Source organism: Salarias fasciatus, chromosome 4 (assembly GCF_902148845.1).
Source record: "Salarias fasciatus chromosome 4, fSalaFa1.1, whole genome shotgun sequence".
NCBI lineage: Eukaryota > Metazoa > Chordata > Actinopteri > Blenniiformes > Blenniidae > Salarias > Salarias fasciatus.
Window position 1 is genome coordinate 13,998,427 of NC_043748.1, and position 19,079 is coordinate 14,017,505.

Sequence of the window (19,079 nt, forward strand, 5' to 3'; positions counted from 1 at the left end):
TATTTTTGGAGTGTGAACAGACTGAGAAGTTTATTATTCTGAATAAAATAGAATCAAATAACTTTATTGTCATTATAGATAAATCGCAGGCGCTGCTCACTTTATGCATCAGAAAAAAAAACCCAGATGGACAAAATGTACATATATATAATATGAATATGTAGATATAAAGTGTAGAAAGAATGATTATGGCCGTCCCATCAGAATACATGAGAGGTTAACAGAGCTGATTGTTCAGTTTCAGAGGAATCCGGTTCGATTCCCACCCGAACCCCCACATAACACCAAGTTGTTCTGAACATCTTGACCGACTCACTTAAAAGTTTTTTCAGACTTCTGTCATGTTGACAGTTAAATGATCTCCTGATTCATTTGCAGGCAGGTATTTTTCATTGCATCATTGAATCATGGAACAAGGAGAAGTGTCAGGATGAATGTTTTTGTAAAACTTGAAAAGAAGGCAAAGTGACTTCTTTACAGTTTTCTCATGTCATCTAGTGGTGGTGTAAAATAGTGCATCAGTGTTTCTTCACTTTATTTTCCATCTTTGTTTGAAAATCTTCATGGACTCCAACAGAACAACGCTAATTATTCATGCCAGTGTTTGATGAGAATGTTAATCTATATAAGCTACAAATGCATGGACAAGACACACATCTAATGTGTCTATTTTAGATTTAACAAATTACCCAGCATGCATGTCTCCAGATTGCGAGACGTTATGGAGAAAAATGACAAAAGCACACAGAGAACATAGAAAATCTGAGTGAAATACACAAATTAACTTTGAATCAAATCCAGCAGTAAAAACAAGGCTCCTCAACCTAAACATAGAAATATTCATTGAATATATTGAATTTTCCTCTAGGATTATTAAAGTAGGTTCTGTTGTGTTCTAATCTCAGAACATTTATCTGCTTTACTGGTTTCTTTTCTTGTTTTGACACAGAGTTCATGTTGTGAGGACTGAATAAGCTTCTTGCTTCATCACAGATATTACTGTATATAATGCAATCAGGAACTGTTAACATATGTAAGAATGAAGATATAACTGTGTGCGTGAATGCGTGTGTGTGTGTATCTGATTAAAACAAGGCAGGCAGGTGGGACTGTTGTGCAATGAGGAGGCAGCTCAGTAACGTCAGTTCTCTGTGAGGTGAGCGGATGTTGCAGGTTGTGTCATAGTTAAATGTCAAACCACACTCTTAATACACACGCTCGCTCTCTCTCACACACACACCACCGGGACCAGCTGACAGGACATGTAAACATGCGCGTGCGCACACACACACACACACACACACACACGCGCGCGCACGCCCAGACACACCTCAGCCCTCGCACCACAGCGACACAGGAAGTCAGTTCTACCAAAGGTTTTTATTGATCTTGTTTTATTTTTGGTCTCTCTACAGACAAGGTTCATCAACAATCAAGAGTTTAAAGGCAAATCTGTCTGAAAACTATACTGTGCTTTAGATAAACTTCTCTAATTGTAGCTTCTTTGGAGAATTATATTCAATAAGACCTGAAAAAAATCAAGTTCATTATTCAATATTTCTCTGTTTTTCAAATCTTACCTGTGATAATTATCCCCTCCAGCCGAAATATTGTCATTTAGATTTGAAAGAATGAGTTAATATGAGTAAAGCAGCAAAAACAAAAGGCAGGAAAGAGTTCAGGTTATGTCCGATAAAGCGAAAATATGGGATTAAACACTGGAAGATTAACTGTCTGAATGGAATAAGATGAAGGTCTGTTTTGAGAAATATATAAGAAGAAAAAAAGATAAAAAATTGACACTTTCTTTACAGGTTATACTGGATTGTTATGTACGTATTCACTATTTTTACACTACAATGCAGTCTGTGTGGATAAAGCGGGTGATTACATTTTATCATGAACATTTGATGACACACACACACACACACACACACACACACACACACACACACACACACACACGCACAATCACAACTACAGGTTATTTCCATGGTAACAGAGCTACTTAGAAAATCCAAGCACTTTAACTGATTTTCAGCACGAGCGTTCACAACTAAATATCTGTAACAGAACGTAGTTAAAGTAGTTCGGAGCTGCTCTTGAAAAGACAGCTGTTCGTAACAGAGTTGCAGTCTTGTTAAAGTAATTCCCACTTTGCTATGTATGTATATATATATATATAGTCAACACAAACGCGGATAAAGTCAAGCAAAATGATGCGTGGATAGTTTGAAGTGCACGTTAGAAGTTATTGAGGAGGTATGATACTTGTAAATATAGTAAACCTGAGATGATGAAGGCTCCAGCGGCCCCTCACACTGCCTGTGAATCTGCGTCTTTGCATTTTATATCGACTAAAACCCGACCATCGACGCTCCGTGTCGCATCTTAATCTACAAGCCGTGGTCCCCATGAGCTATTTCTACATGATCACTGCTTGTAATGATGATCCGCCTGAGTACGACAACAATCGGCACAAAAAACCAGAAGGACTAAAGTCATTATTCTTACTGTTAACAGGAGTTGTTGCTGTTAATGAGCTCTGAATTAATGCTGTTGAATTCTGTGATTACACTTTAGATTGTTTCAGTCATGCTGTTTATTTTGATCCCCTGTCTCTTCAAGCCGAAATATAGCACAGTGCTCTTGTAATTTGACACCAGCCTCATAGAAATATTAGTAATGTACTCATAGCAGCCAGGATCCTGAGTTACCCGAACATCTGGTAACGTTATAAAGTAAAAACGCTGGTCTGCTGATCAGAATGGGAAGTGTAACGGCGTGATCGTTGGCTCAGATGGATTTGTTGCTGAACGTCGTCTGCAGCTCTTTCAGCGTTACGTAGCCGGTTCTGCAGGACTCCGCCGGCATGGAGGAGGACCTGCACATGGCCCCGGGGCTGCCGCTGCCGCCGCTGCTGGCAACCGTGGCGACGACGTCCGCCGGCTGGACGTCGGGGGAAACCGGCGCGACGCTGACAGGGTGAGGAGGACCCGGGGGAGAGGTCAGGGGGCAAATCTGGAACGGGAGCTGCAGAGGGAGGGTCAGAAGGTGTGAGCTCAGATCGTCCAGATCGTCTTCTACATCGAGGTCGATGTCCAGCTCGTCTTCCTTCCCGATGCAGAAGCCGGAGTCTGGGCTGTGCGGCTCCTTCTTCAGGCTCTCGTACGTCGTCCAGGGGGCGAGCGACGGGAAGAGGAAGGGCTGAAGGGCGCAGGGGTCGTCCTGATAGGTGAAGTAGGCCAGGTTGGAGTTGGCGTGATCGGAGCCGCCGGAGGAGCTGGACATGAAGTATCCGATGTTGGAGAAGCAGGACGAGGAGGACGAGTCGTCGACGGCCCCGCTGGTCTGGGAGCCGTCGGAGCGGCGGTTCTGGAAGTGAAGCAGGGCGCTGGTGGAGCTGGAGGCGGCGGGGGGAGCAGAGGGGACGCCATCCCAGCTTTCACACAGCACCACCGGAGAGATCTGCTCGCATGGCTGCGACGTGAAGAAGGAGCCGGAATCCGACAGAGGATTCAGCCAAGACTGAGGGACAGAGCAGAACAGAGGCGGCGATCAGACTGGAGCAGAGATTCCCTACCGTTTCACCCCACAACACACCAGAAATACAGTTTCTCAGTCATATTAGAAAAGATTATTACATGTGAACTAGTGTGTGTACATGTGATGAAAGTCAGATGACACATTTGGTGAAGTTTTGTGGTAAAATCGACAGACTCTGAAACCCTCAGCCAGCAAAGCGGAGCACGTTGTGCTAAGAGCTCCAGAGTCGAGGGAGAGCCGCGTCTCTACCTTCAGATTCCCTCCGTGGACAGAGTGCAGCGTGCAGAAGTACTCCGAAGGGTTCGGGATCGGCTTCTTTTTGAGGAGCCTGAAACAACACGGGCGAGTCATGACGGGCTATACAAACAAACACACACACACACACACACACACAACACAGAAATAACACTCACCCCCTGGTCTTATAACTTCTGTAAATTATCAGTAGTGCAGAAATAATGAGACACAAGGGGAGCAGCAGTCCCACGGACAGCACTGCTGTCTGACGCAGCCACCACTCTGGAACCAAGAGACAAAACTGTAAAATGCAAATATTTGACACGGACATCTGCTTGAAGGCAGCAAACGCATTTTCCTGCGTCTACCTTCGCTTCCCGGCGCCTCCGGCTGGTCTGAAGCGCCCGTCCAGGACGCCGTGGGGCTCCACTCGCTCCACTGGCTGGGGGTCCTGCGGAGGGGTCTGGCCCTCACCCGGAGCTCCACCCGGCCCTCCAGCTTCTCCACGAGGATCACTGGCTCCAGCTGCTCAGTGTACAACGGGCTGGCCTCCTGTTGACAAGTAAACGTAAAAACAATGATAACACTGGTCTGCAGAGTAATATCTCAGAGGAACGAATTCAGCTCATGCCTGTGGCATTCCTCAAAAAATTCTCCTGGATTTGCTTGCACGAAAACTCACCTCCCAGGTTTGGCCCTTCTTTTTAAGCTGAACTTGAAATCCAACGCCAGAACGAATCAGATACTTTGAGACGTCGGGACCGAGACTCCAAGATATCCAAGTTGCGTTGGCAGTGCTATTGACGTGAGGAGCGCCTGGAGGATGCATTTTAACTGTGTACACACACACACACACACACACACACACACACACACACACACACACACACAAAGTCTAAGATACAAAGTCTGAGACAAATTACATTCTAATTTAGAACGAATGATTTGAAAAGCATTTTAAAACGGTTCTGAACGAGCTGGTCTCACTCACTGTGATTTCTCAGCTTATAGCTCTGAATCGTCTCCACCAAAGTGCCGTCGCACCTCATGCTGATGTTCGGCATCACCTCCGACCCCGAGAACTCCTGCAGGGATCGATTAAACGAGACCGGATGAAGATGCAGTGGTTAGCAGTCATCTAGTAGTAAACGGTAAGCGGATTCCATGCACACGGCATTTTCACACCTCTTGAGTGCTTTACGCGATTGATCATGTATGTAAATAAATCCAAATGGAAAAATACATGATGAAGAAAAATAGTAATGTCTCTTACTTGATTTTGAAAAGCAAAACTGCAGCCCGGAAGAGAATTTTCATGGTGTTTCAGGAGGCAGCTCTGGCTGAACGAAAACAATAACACACAAAATGTTATAATTTAATCAATCTGGATGAACAGAAAGCTTTTTCGTTTAAGCCGAGCAGTAGCGAGTACGGTGATCCTGATGTCTTACGTGATCATTTCAGGTTCGAAATCGACAAACACTTTCTTCACGCCCGAGATCCAGCAGTCCGCGCTGGGATCCAGCGCAGAGCCGTTCCACAAGCAGCTGACGCTTCTCAAGAAGTCGTTCGTACAGAGGAGACCTTCAATGGTGGACAAGTTTAAAAAAAAAAAAGAACAGAAATAAAGATCAGCTTGGAAAGTTGGGATCTGAGTTTATTTTGCTTTGGTGCGATCAAACTGTGGGAACCTCTGTGGGAGCGGACGCCATGCGCTGAAATCAGAGCCGCCAGGATGGGTAAGAGCTTCTCCATGATCTGACTGCAAGCAGAGAGCACGGCTTATATTCCACACACAGTGCAAAGATTCTGAAATAACAGAACAAAAGCAGTAAAAGATCTAAAGTTACAACTGCTACAAGTGTTTGAAAGAGTTCTTGAAACTCATGACTGAAACATGGAAGTTGAAACTGCATCGAAATTCATCATGAGCCTTCGTGCTTTTGATCGGACTTGAGTTCCCCGTCGAGCGAGGTCTAACAAGAGCAAATGAAACCTGACTCATAACGCCGTAGAGAAGAGCATATTCGAGCAGGCGCTTCCTGTCAGCGCACTGCAAATACAGCAGTCCTGCTTAATTGACTTGAATGTCACATATAGAAATATCTTAAAGTTTTGAATTTTTTTTGGAAAACAGTGTTTTTCTGGGGGAGACAGAACAGTAGAACAGCACTGAATGCGAGAACTCAGGACAAGCTGCGAAGACGTGACCTAAAAAGCTTCATCGTTCCAATAAGCTGCTCTTGGTTTTTGCCCCGCTGAGTCACTCGCTTTCTTATTCCGTCTGAAAAACGCTTTGAAAACATGAGTGCCAATCACTTTTAACGCACAGAAGCAACTCTTGTCAGAACAATGATGAGCTTTTCCAGTGAAATGGAACAAAATGAGGAAAACCTTAACGACTGATAAGTCCCAACGGTGTTGTTATCTAAACCTCAGGAGTCGTTCGATCAAAGCAGTACCTCATGAGGCTTGTTGACAGGTGGTCATGCAGAGGAAGCGCATCTCGTCTTCTCCTGGTGAAGATCTCCTCCAGTTCTGTCTTCTGCTCATCACTACTTCAGTCTTGTACACCCCCACCCCCCCCACCCCCACCCGTCACTCACCCCTCCACCTCTTCATTCTCACCCTTCTTTCATCTTTTTTTAGTGCCCAGTGACATTTTCCACTTGTAACCACATCTCGCGTTCAGGGCTTTACAGGAAGCTTCATAAGAGCGGTGAGTGATAGTGAGAGAGGATGGGCCGGGAGGAAGGAGGGGGTGGGGTTTTTAGAGCAGCAGAGGACCTCCTCCACCTCCTCCTCCTCCTCCTCCTACCTGAGCCCTGCCGCATCTCATCAGGTAATAAAAAATTGTAGTGAAAACAAGAAATACAAGGCAACACCGCATCCTGTTTCAATCTTGACGTGAAGTGGCTCGCAAAAAAAACAAAACAAAGAGAAACCGGCACCCCGGCCTATGAAGTGGTTTCACGTTAGTGAAACCCAGCTCAAGGCAAACAGAGTCAGAGGATTAAAGAGACGAGCTAATGCCAGCAGATTCACAAACTGGAAGGGGCTGTTGAGAATACAAAACACTCTCGCGCACTCAAACAAATACGTACGGCGTCAAAACCGCTGCCGTTGTAGCCGCAACCACTGCAGATAAACTCAAGAGTCTCTAAAGAGGGAAGAGGTTGAGAGGTGAAACGGCAGCCTGATTTTCACACCATGAAACCTTCAGGCTGCTCTGGTGTGTTTAGAAACCTTCGTCAACTGAACCAAGGTCTGGACTCTGGATATTTGAGAATGAGATCGTCCTCAGACCGAGCCTAAAGTTCATCCAGCATCATGTGGTGGACGAAGGCTGCAGTGTAACCAGAGACGTAAAGCCTCATGGAGGGTCATTTAAGTTAAAGAATAAAGTTGGATCAGATGTTTTCAGCATATTCTTCTTACATTACACTGTAATGTAATTTAGCAAGTAAACCATCTGATTTGACTGGTGTTTTTCAAGCATGACTGTTGTGTTTTGATATTATTTTCATTGATGTGGCAAAACTGCCACATCCCCTCCTCCTCTCCACTGAGGTGAAGCTTTCTGTATTGTTTTGTGTTTTGTGTTTGCGCACAGCAATGAATTTAACCTATCATCCTCATGGCCACTTTCTGCCCTCGTCGCTCTTTGTTTGATTTGTTAGTCTCCATTTTTAAGAAGAGAACGTAACACGACCTGACTGAACAGTGAGAAAAGAAATAGAGCTCACATCATTTAGTTTCAGCCAATCATTCTCAAATCTTGATAAATGAATGAATGTTTTTTTTTTTAATTTTGAACAAATACAAGCTTATCATGACCAAAAATTTCTGCCCATTTTCCAGTTAGCTAGTGAGTTTTTTTCTTCCCTTTTTAAATAAAACCTCTTGAATACCAACATGTGTCCGATTACATCTAGCTGCAATCAGACAAAGTTTTTTTTGGAGGGGGGGGAAAAAAAAGTCTCAAAGTTCAGCTGATTTCGCAACACGCCGGAGCTGCATCAGCCTTCAGACAAGCAGACACCCTGACATGTGGAGCCGAGCTGTTTGAACACCGAGTGTGGATGTCTGCTGCGTGGGCTCAGAGCTGCAGTGTCTGCTGCTCCTTCTGGGCCCGGTGTCAGCGAGAGGTGGAGGTGTCGGGGGAGGAGAGGATGCTCGATGGTCGTGCTTGTGGTGGGAAGCTCTACCAGGCAGACCAGAGCGATGTTTGTACACGGCAAGTCACAATAAAACCTTCGACGCACCGCAGAGGACAGCAGGGAGGAGGTGAGAAAAAAAACAAGGGAGGATGCACTCTACTGCTGCAAGAAGAAGAACTCGCCGCTTATTCTACAGTAATGGCTGTTCTTGGGAGACCGCGGCAGGAGCGGTTCGAGTAAAGAGGGGTGCTGGACAGTCTGAGTGAGGCAGGTTACTATGACATGCATTTGGAGAAGCGAACCCTAAAAATATACAATTCCTGTAAGCAAGCTGACTAAGAACGGCTTCCTGTGATGTCCAAGGCTGCCAAATAAGGTGATTCAGTTCAAACCGCTTGACAAGAAGCATTGGTTGGAACATGCGGTGGCCTGAAAGGCTACATGCAGACCCCCGGGTGGTCCCATGATTTCTACAACTTATTCTTACAAGTACAATGAGCAAAGCAGCCCAACACATAAGAAACGCCCCCAAAAAGAGTCCGCAGCTGTAACAACAGCTGCAAGTAAAGAAGTGGGGATATGAGGAAATCAGGACTCCGATTTGCATATTAACGGGAGCTGTCGTCGGCCAGCGGTCCCAGCAGTCCCACTCAGCCGGATTCTGACGGTTTCTGCATCGTCAGAGACTTCAAACGATTCTCCCTCAGCCCGTCTCTGTCTGCGCGGTGAGGAGCGGATCCGATCGCTGCGACAGATACTCGTCACGTAGGGTCGACTTGACAGGAGAGGCAGGAGCTTCTGACAAAAAAGCAAGTTTCAGTGGTTTCAGTTGAAACCGCCTTCATTCTACCAGGTTTACACTTCGCAGAAAGCAGAGAGTTCAGCTGCGACTGCTGCCGCTCTCCTCCTCCTCTCAACATCTCATCACCAGGGGCTTTCAAGACAAGGAAAATCTGACTTTATTTTTGATTTATATATCACACAAGCACACATACAAAGAGATCGGTGTAGTTGATGACATCTTGGTTTAGGCCTGAACCAAATATCACAGGACACCTTCTATCCAACCAATAATCTTCTTTAATAATCATCGGCTTGTTTTGTTTGTGTGGACATAAACAGCGACGGGACGCTGGGCAGCAACAAGCAGCTGCGTCTCCTCAAAACTCAGAGTGTGAATCACTGAGGTGCAGCTGTGTGTTGTGGTGAGAGAGTAGGAAGCAGGACCTCATTTTGCGGCCATCTTTTTTCCATTCCCGTCAGCAGCTTCTTCAGCTTCTGGTTTGTGATGTTTTTTCTCCGTCCACTGGACTGAAAGTCGACAGCAGAGACAGAGGAGATGTCTGAGCGAGGCTCGACTGCTTTTTTCTGACGCATCAAATAATCTTCCTACGTGAGACCAAATGAACCAAAGTGTGATATTTTAGCGAAACTCTGAGCAAACGCAGGTTAATCCTGACAGTAGATACTAATCAAAGAGCGAGCATGATGGGAATTTTCACATCACACAGGAGCGAGTCAGTCATTTCAGCGACCGCCGGAACGGCCAGGCTGCTGGCAGGATTAACAAATAACAATGTTATGTTCCCTTGGCTGCACATCAGTGAGGTTTACTAAAACAATATAAAATAACCAAAACAGGTCAAACTGATGGAATGGTTAAAATAGATGAAACACATGAAACTACATGAAAAACTGGGAGGAAAGGCAAGCAAAATGACGAAAAGAATCGAACTGTGACAAATAAAATGGTTGAACCAGTTACAGTGATGAAAGCAGCTAAAATCTGTAAATTAGCTAAATAATTAGCTAAAATTACAACAAAGAGTGAAATGAAAAAAACAAAAAAACAAGCAAGATGCCCGAAACAGCTACAAGGGTAAATCCTGCAGCTGAAACAGTTAAATGATTAATCACTATAAGATGTCTTGAATACAACAAGCTGTGTTGTCCTGATGTTCAAGGTTCGCAAAAAGTATGAACTCAACTTTTTGATAAACTTCCAGAAACAGACGGGATCAGACGGAGGAGGGCTCCGGAGAAATGACCTTGAAAGTAGCTGTTTGCTGCCGTGCAGCTGTTTGGAGCGATAAGCAGAAATTCCTGCAAGTAATAATCTAACAATCCCTTCAGAAACACACACACACAAAAAAAAGAAGAATGTGTGATGGTGAGAGAGATGTAAAGAGAGAGAAAAAAAGTGTACTGTTCAGCCACAACACCTGTGACAAACACAGATGACAGTTCACCTGAGTATAGAAGCGATCATGCTTGGCCTGGGAACGAGGGCAGGCTGCTCACCGCTTCCCATTTCTGACAGAGTCACACAGTTCTATAGACAAGGTCGACATGTCGACCGAAAGAGAGAGAGAGAGAGAGAGAGAGGAACAGGAGCCAGGATACCGACCCACATCATCTGTTCTGTGGCCGAACCAAACCTGGGGGTCAGCGGGGGTCAGGGGGTGTCTGGTGTACGAGTCCCTGCTCTCTGAGATCCACCTGGACGGCGCACCTGCACAGCAAGACAAAATAGACGAGCGTTGATGCGTTTGGAGGAGACACGGCAACATTCACACACATGAATAATTCAGCAGGACTGAGCTACAGTTGTGTTAGTATGGATTTTTTTTAAACACACAGACCTGGAAACACGTTGGCGCGCAGGCAGTGACTGAGGCTGTGGTAGCTGTGAGGCCGGGGGTCTGATCCAGGATCAGCACATGGAGGCGTCACCACCGGCGCTTCTACCAACCTCACCTACGATTCAACACATTTCCCCAGAACCGAGGGTCAGCAGGACTAACACATTAATCATACACACGGCCTAAATAAAACAAAAATCCAAAACAAAACCGCTGACTTCTCACCTGGGGCTTTGCCAGGTCTGCGCCTTCTCGCACGGGCAAGACCATACCGAGGTGACGAACCGCTGGCGAGGCGAGCAGCGACGAAAGGTGTTGCATTTCTAAGAAATGTCATGCAAGACACCTGAGAGCATTACATCAGGTTTCACCGGAGGGCAAGAGAAGGGAAAATAGGCCAAAGCTGTGACATTTGCAAGTAAATGTCAGGCGGCACTGTGGCGTGCAAAAGAAAATGTGGCGAGCGAAAGATAAGAGAAACAATCAGAGGCGCTTGTTCTGAATCAACGTGCATTTGTGGGATGAGCTTCAGAAATTGACCCCACAACCCTGGGGGATGCGCATGGTTCTGGATTAGAGGAGGAAATAGAACAAGTCATCTGCTGCTAAAAGTTAATCTGGCAAAGATTTTACAGATTTATATCGTGGTCTCAGTGGAAGCTGTCGGTTTTCTCGGCATCCTGATCTGGTGTAGGAGTTATCTGCAGATCTCATGGGTTCATTTTTTTCTGACTAAATGCAAAATGTCACTTAACAGCATCAGAAATACACAAACACATTGTAAAGAAATGAAATAAGATATTGGTTTTAGACAAGGACACATAGAAACTATTTTGCCAAATTAATCCTTGAAAACTGATTTTTTTTTTTACACTTTACACTCATTTGATTTCATTTTTGAGTCATAACTGCATCTTGTTACTCACCAGTCTTGCCATTCTAACCTGTTCAGTCCATTCGATCCCACACAGTAAGAAACACACCAAAATCACTGCGTGCCATTTTAAAATTTCACTTTATTTCACAATTTTATGCAATTCCTTGTCTTTTGTTATACCACACACAAATGTCAACTGGCTAAAACAATATAAAACATAACTTCCACAACTTTCCATTATTTATATTATGTACATGCACTCGTCTATTCAGAGGCAAAAAAAAAAAAAAAAAAAAAAAAAAAAAAAAAAAAATAACAGAAAGGAAAGAAAAAGATAAAGATCAGATCTTTGCTGACGCTCAACTGCACTTTCATCTGTCATCGTTGCTGGTTGATAAGTCATTTCCAATTTCTCACTTTGTAAGCAGGTGGGAGAAAACAACCCGAATGAATAGTGCCAAAATCAATAACACGCCAACAGGGTTTTTTTTTTGTTTTTTTTAAACTAATTTTACTAAGCGACTTCTCTACAGTCTTATTGCGTCTTGGAAGAAGTCATTCTGATGCTGAATGTGCAAACGTTTAAGTGACAATTAGCTGGAATTTGGAGCTGAATCAAGTCGCGGCGTCTCGGTTTCACTGCAATAAAAGTTGAAATAAACTCCGTGGAAGAAGCGGAAGCCGGGCGTTCGCCAGTGTCGGGATTGTCTTCTGTGTGGGAAAACCTCGACGCTTTTTGAGGGCTTTTTCTTGATGCTCAGACGAGATGCGAGCGCGATAAAGCGGGACGGCGGCGGGCCGGGAGCGCTCCTCGACTGCCTCACGTCCACATTCATGAAAACGCTATCTACAATACTTCTGGGTGTTTGACGGTTTATTAAAAAAAAAAACTCGCTAAAAGTTCAATTGTTCTCCGCTGATGCTGACTGAACGTTACAAAGAGTGTTTTTGGACACAGAATCGTATTTCTACAGCTGGGTCGATACATTAGCACGGTTCATAGCTTGAATGGAGGCATGGAAGCTCTGCACTCATGGTAAACTGGAGAGATGGATTATACAAGAGATACAGGAGTCATACTAACAGCAGAGTTCTAGGATCATTAGCTGTGCACTCGAGGTGCATCATTTCTTTTTTCTTATTTTTTTTTTTGAAGACAGGTAAAATTACGATCTTACTGAACTTTTAATGTTTAAAAAAAATAATATAATAATAGGAAGAAAGTAAAACAGGTCCACTTGACGCCTGTGTAATAGTGTAATAATACTCAAAACCGGATTGTTGTGGGAGTGGTCCTTCAGGTGCTGCCTGCCTCCTGTTTGAAACCTCTCAGTTCAGGCCGGGCGCCGCGAGGCTTTACGACGGGGCAAACTTCTTGGCCTGTGCCCGTACTCGCTTCTCGTAGTCCATCCTGTTTTGACTGAAAGAGGGAGAGCAAAACCGAGAGGACACTGTGAGCACACTGAGCGTAACACCTGGAGGAGCTGAAACATTCGATTTTCAGATATTACTCAAGCTTCACACATCATAACTAAGTAAGTAAGTAAGCTTTATTTGTATAGCACTTTTCCCAGACCAGGGTCACAAAGTGCTTCACATAAAAATAATCCGTACAAAATAGAAAATGCAAAATACAATCACTAAAATAACAAATATGCAAGATAAAACAGTACCATGCAGGCCAGAAAACAAATAGATATACAAGATAAAAACAGTACTATACAGGCTAAAAGGCTTGTTCAAAGAAAAAGGTCTTTAGCTGCTTTTTAAAAGAATCAACATTGTCCAGAGACCTGAGCGAGCAGGGAAGCTCATTCCAAAGACGCGGTGCCACTGCCTTAAATGACCTATCCCCTCGAGTTTGAAACATGTGCGGGGAACCATTAACAAGTTTTGGTTGGAGGACCTCAAGCAGCGAGTGGAAACAGGGCTGGACCAGGACCCTAATATCTATAATCTACGCAAAATATTAAAAAGGTAGAATACAAAGTATTTTTTTTTTTAGTGCACTTTATTTTTCAACTTACAAGCCCTGAAAAATCCAAAGTAGTTGTATGTAGTATTATTGTCACATTTCACTGTTTTCAGAAGGACCAAATGTCACTATTAAAGTTTCAAAACACTTAAATTGCACTTATATCCTCTATATTTTCTTGCTTTGCTGTCACTTTGCTGCTGTGACGTCGTAAATTTCCCTCTGTGGGACTAATAAAAACATTTTCAACTCAAAAAAAAAAAGACACTAAGAACCTTTAATTGGTATTAATTATATTATTATTTTTTTTAGAAAAACCTAAATGTTAAAGATGACCAACATCATCTGTAATTTGACACCAGTCTGTGTCTTTCTGGCTCTGGTGAAAGCCTTTATAGAATAAAATCAGTGTGTACGGATCAGCTCAGTCATAATTCTTTGAATACTGTCCATGTAACGAGGGAAAAGTCCCCTTACAGGACATGACAGTACAAGTTTGGTCTCTCTGAGTTTCTCTGGAAGGACTCACCAGTAAATTGTGTAAGCCTCTGCTTGTGCTGGATCTTGAATGTTGGGCTCATTCAGCAGCTCCTGGACACCCAGCAGGATCTGAAAGCAGAGTGTAGGTTTCAGGTCTGTGTTTAGTTCAAAACAACGTGGTAATTTCACTGCTGTAACTCCCACTCAGTGCGCACGAATCAAAACAATGTCACAGCGAGGACCACAGTTGGAGATTCTACTGCTGACAGGAGCGAGACCAGCAGCCTGTGTGTGGTCGACCTGTTTGATAGTGATGGCAGGTCTCCAGTCTTTGTCCTCCTCCAGGATGGACAGACACACGGTGCCTGATGGGTAGAACGTTTGGGTGAAAAATCGGTGGCTCAAACTTGCCTGAAGAGGAAAAGATTAAGCGTGAAGTCAGTGCATGAGAGCCAGGAACAACGTGACCTGGCACAATTTGACAGATCATTACTATACATAAACGTTGTTGAGAGGATTGTCTTTTGTTTAAGTTTTACAGAAACGTGAAGCTTCCTTCGTGGCTCTGAAGCCTGAAGCACAGCGACAAAGCAGCGTGAACCTTAAAAGGTAAAGTCCCAAAGGAAACCGACTTCAAACCACCAAACTGAGCGCGCACAGGAAAACAGAGGCTACTTCAATTCAACCATTGTGTTTGAAATCTAAAAAAACTCTGCTTGAAAAATGGACTTGTGAATTCTGCTGCATGCCCCATCAGACTCAAACACCACTAACCTCTTTCACACACCTACGCAGGAGTCGAACAGTACGGCGAGAGTCGACAGATGACAGCCACAAAAGTACAGTCGAAAGCTCAAAACAAACCCCAGTGGTGAGAAACAGCATGAGAAGTTTGCCACAAAATGCCTGCGAGCAAATACACGATCAAAAACTTAAGAGGAAGCCGAGTTTCTCTGCAGTCATTTCAGTAAGTTGCATATTTACAATTTGAATAATATGTAGAAAACTGATATGTCGGGTTACTTGGAGAGGAAATTATCTATTGCCATCTATTGTCACACTCGTACCTCCCATCCTTGGGACCTCACGCTACACTTGTTTTCAAGCATCTCTGGTTGTGTATCACAAAATTCTTCAAAGTCAGACAACCGATACTGGAATGTTTCACCATTGAAATTTGCATGTATGATTTCAAGCCTTCATTTTTTTTCTTTGGTAGGCGGCTGCTTGCTACTTTTGCTCTTGAACATGAAACCCTGTGGAGTGGCGGTGCTTACATTTAGGTGGAGAGGAGGGGTAGTCATCTTTAAAGAGCATTCGGAGCTTGTAGAGTCCTCCCTCCCACAAGGTCTGATGAGAATGTATAAATTACCACTTTATTGAGCTCAATCAAACATAATGGTAGCCTAAATGTAAGGAACGATAGCAAGATAAATTTGAAAATGTTAATCTGGAGCCAGTCACACAAAGGGAAAGAAAACTGATCGTTCTTCTGAGATAATCTATTAGGCACAAGTCTGAAAAGGAAAGAGGGAAAAATGTTCATATTGGATGTTTTTTTAAAGTCATGCTGATAGTATTGATTACTTTTATTACTTATGATGAACATAATGAAAAAAATACAAGCTTAGGATTAAAAAGCTTTGATTTGTCTTTTTGTATGTGTCTCTCAACTGCAGATGGTAACTTACTCCTTTCTTCCCGGGAATGGCGCACTCCCAGTTCATCAGATTCATGGTTCCATCTGGATTCTTAGTGGGTACAGCAACAAAGCCCTGTGAGGTTTACATGAAGCACAAACCAGCAGCTGTCCAGGCTCAGTCCAGGTTGAGACAGAAGCACATAAGCACTGATGACAGTGTGCTTGCATTCTCCCAAATTATAATTTTATTTGGAATTTAATCGGATTCAAATCAGGATTTCCAGTTTGTTAAGTATGACAATAATTTGGCAAAATTTAATGTTTTTTCTAGGTCTGTAAAATGTAAAAAAGTGAACGAGTGCATATTTATGGGAGAGAGATGGGGGGGGAATGGAGTGCATCACACATGTTTTTATACTGATAATTTAAAGAGAATTTTCTCTTAATAAGACATGAATCTATTTGCTTTGCAGCTGAAACACTGTCATCAGTACATATTGATAGATGAGTTAGTAGGCTCATAAAGTTAATCAAGTCAGATTAGGATTCTTAATTGCCTTATTTTAATGTATTTCCTCATAATGCACTGTGAATTGCATTGTATCTAAATAAAGAAGTGCCATTAACGCAGTCTCATTCCGTTGTCACCTGACACCACGTCAAGCTGTAAAAGTAGATTGTACATATTGATTATTGGGTTCAAAACAAACCTTGCATCATATATTTTATTTGAGTATAGTCAATTTTGGATTAATTTTGAAAACATATAAATGCCCTGAGTGTGTTGAACTTCCGTCAAGGTACAGGCCTTAAGGTCGCAGGCAGAGTGACATTTAACAAACAGGAGGTAGGTTTTGTACAGTATTGAGCAACATGCTGCTTACAAACGGGTGGTCTTTCCTCCAGGCTTTGCGCTCCTGAGATAGTCTGCTAAGAGCAATGCCAGACATCGCTGCTCATCAACGCCTCCCTGTGGGGGAAAAAAACACAACAGCCCAAAACAGATTAATTCACGCCTCAAATATATCTCCTTGATTCCATTTCTACTGTAAGACCAACACACGATGCTAAAACATCGAATTATTTCGGCTGGTAGTATTATATGAGCTCAAACATCAAGATGAAGTTAATTGACTGAGCCCCAGCAAACCTCTGAACATGACACTCATAAAGGCAGACATGAAGGTAAGTTAACCCAACGATGAGCAAGTGGAAGTATTCAGTTATGTTTTTTCAATCAACTTACCAAGTTTTTAACTTCACAGACTATCAGAATGGGTGTTTTGTGGGTTTTCAAAGCTAGCTTGTTAGCTTCGCTAGCGCTAACGTTACCGTGTAATGTCGGCGACTGAAAAAAAAAACAACACACCCTTCGACGATTAAAAAACCCGAACAACCCGGCGAGTAAGGAAAAAAGCCCGAGGCGCGTGAACCGCTTATTTATCAACATTACTCAAACAGCCCGCTCGGAATATGGTGGTTGAATTTGGTGATATTTACCACAGTTGTGTGTAACAATGTGACTCCAAAAAACACCTCGACAGCCAGCCTCTCGCAAGAAAGGACCCCAATTTGTTTATTTCACGAGGACCTTCAGGCAGTGTGCAGGACGCCCCACTGGTCACGTTAGTCGGCCATCTTTGTTGAGGCGTGCAGCGTCCTTCATTCCCGGGGAGTACGGCGGTCGGCCATGTTCGTTGAGGCATGAACCTTTCTGCGTCCCTCTGGAGTTGAGTCGTGTCCAATTTGTGTCGGTCACAGGAGGACAGTCATTAAAACAAAGAAGGAAAAAAAAAAATAGAAAACCTAACAAGTCCATGCACAATGTGGGGTCTACATAGAAATGTAAGGTACCGCAAATACTGAAATGAAAGGACAAATTATATTCATATTTTAGAATAAATTTTTAATATATAAAAGTTGATAGCTATACCCGATTTTCAGACATGATAACCTATATTTTATGTATACATACATATATTATATATAATATTATATATATATATATATAATATATATAATATATATATATATATATATATTATATATATATATAGGTGTGTTATGCCACGGTTTTGACATGTTAGGAACGAATTCACAAAATAAAATAAAAATAAATAAATAAATAAATAATTAAATAAATAAATAGATAAAAATTAATTATTAATCAGAAATCCATTTGTGAATCAGATTTCTAAATGGATCACCTTTGTTTTTTAAATAAGATTATACATGTTTCTGTGTGGATTGAAAAGTATGTGCATGGGAGCATGCAGTTAATATCCTAAAACATATTTGCACATCTTTCTGTGTGCGTCATTGCTTTCTGTCTGAGATCCAACTCCATATTTTGCTTTGACATTAGTCTAACTCAGCTGTCCTAAATCCAGCTGAACACCTCTTCTGATTTTAAATCATCTTATAATTTCAATTCTATTCATTACATTTACAACAAATAGACCATCATGATTAACTTTTCAATAGTTTCATCTTAGTTGTTATTTCCTTCACCAAGATTTTTTTTTTCTAATCAAAGGTTGAAAAAATCCTGTGAAAAGCAAAGCCTGTCCCATCTTTTCATCCTAGTCTAACCAGTTCACACTTTAAGAGGAAAGGTGAGATTTTTGTTGCCATTGTTGTATTCACAATACTCTCATTGTGTAGTGATTTTAGAAGCCTGAACTGGAATCTTCCACTAATGAAGCTTGGCTAATCTGATACTGATGGTTATGTTGTAATGTGAGAAACAAAAAAATATAATTATAATACAATTTTATTTCTCAGATGTCTTTCAAAAACCATGTGCCACCTGATTCCCTTTGTGCTTTATTGAAAGTATAATTAGTTATCCTCTTCATCCTAAATAAAGAAAATGTCTGAAAAAAGCCATCAATGAACATTTCCACTTGTTTTATTGACATTTGCAATAGACCATCTCACAACGTAACTCAGCTTATGTCAAGGATACCGCACACACCAGATTTGAGATTCGTTTTATTTTCACCTGCATTATAAACTCTTCATACATGACAGCAGCAAGAAAATATCGACTTTTGATGTCAGTCTCCACTGGAGCAGCATCACCCCACGAAACAAAGTAAATGATAAAGTAAAACTACTGTACTATTGAAGTAGCTTTCTGAAATTTTACAAGGTGTAACATTTATGAGAACTCTTACTTCATCATACCGTTTTTTTTTCTAACTGTAAAAGTGCATGTTGGGAAGTTCTGTTACTGTTTAAGAGATATGGATGGTCAATAGTCCTCTGCATTTCGCCCTTTTGACTTTCACAGTTGCTAAATATTTGCTTTTCCAGTTACTGAATCCATATGTTCTCCATGTCTAGAGAAAGACATGAAAGCCAGCAGCTAACATGAAAACATCCATTTAGTGTCATATTTGTGCAATAAGAATATCTGCATCCATCTCACACTGGATGGTGTCTGATATGTCAGTATATTGCCTAACAGCTCTAAAACTCCATACAGCAGTGATGGAGGGCGACCTGTCCAGGATGG

At 42.5% G+C, this 19,079-nt stretch overlaps 2 protein-coding genes across 3 annotated transcripts; both read right to left on the minus strand.

Annotated features, from left to right (window-relative positions):
- Positions 1-1,823: 1,823 nt before the first annotated feature.
- Positions 1,824-6,366, minus strand: LOC115386873 (interleukin-2 receptor subunit beta-like). 2 transcript variants are annotated; one of them, XM_030089325.1, is made up of 10 exons: positions 6,246-6,366; positions 5,475-5,545; positions 5,235-5,367; positions 5,057-5,123; positions 4,775-4,868; positions 4,466-4,617; positions 4,152-4,335; positions 3,960-4,065; positions 3,796-3,874; positions 1,824-3,528 (listed from the first exon to the last, which is right to left on the minus strand). In XM_030089325.1, the coding sequence occupies exons 1-10, from the start codon at positions 6,248-6,250 to the stop codon at positions 2,797-2,799; spliced, it is 1,623 nt and encodes a 540-aa protein (XP_029945185.1). In that variant the 5' UTR covers positions 6,251-6,366; the 3' UTR covers positions 1,824-2,796. The 2 variants fall into 2 exon arrangements, with proteins under 2 accessions (XP_029945185.1, XP_029945186.1); XM_030089326.1 differs by having other exon boundaries at positions 5,475-5,592; positions 6,246-6,347.
- A 5,250-nt stretch (positions 6,367-11,616) lies between these two features.
- On the minus strand, positions 11,617-17,133 carry LOC115386885 (SUMO-conjugating enzyme UBC9-like). The gene is given in 8 exon segments (XM_030089343.1): positions 11,617-12,882; positions 13,967-14,046; positions 14,218-14,292; positions 14,294-14,328; positions 15,195-15,267; positions 15,609-15,692; positions 16,444-16,529; positions 16,806-17,133. Coding segments are annotated over 7 exon segments (477 nt in total). The 5' UTR covers positions 16,510-16,529; positions 16,806-17,133; the 3' UTR covers positions 11,617-12,818.
- Positions 17,134-19,079: the final 1,946 nt, after the last annotated feature.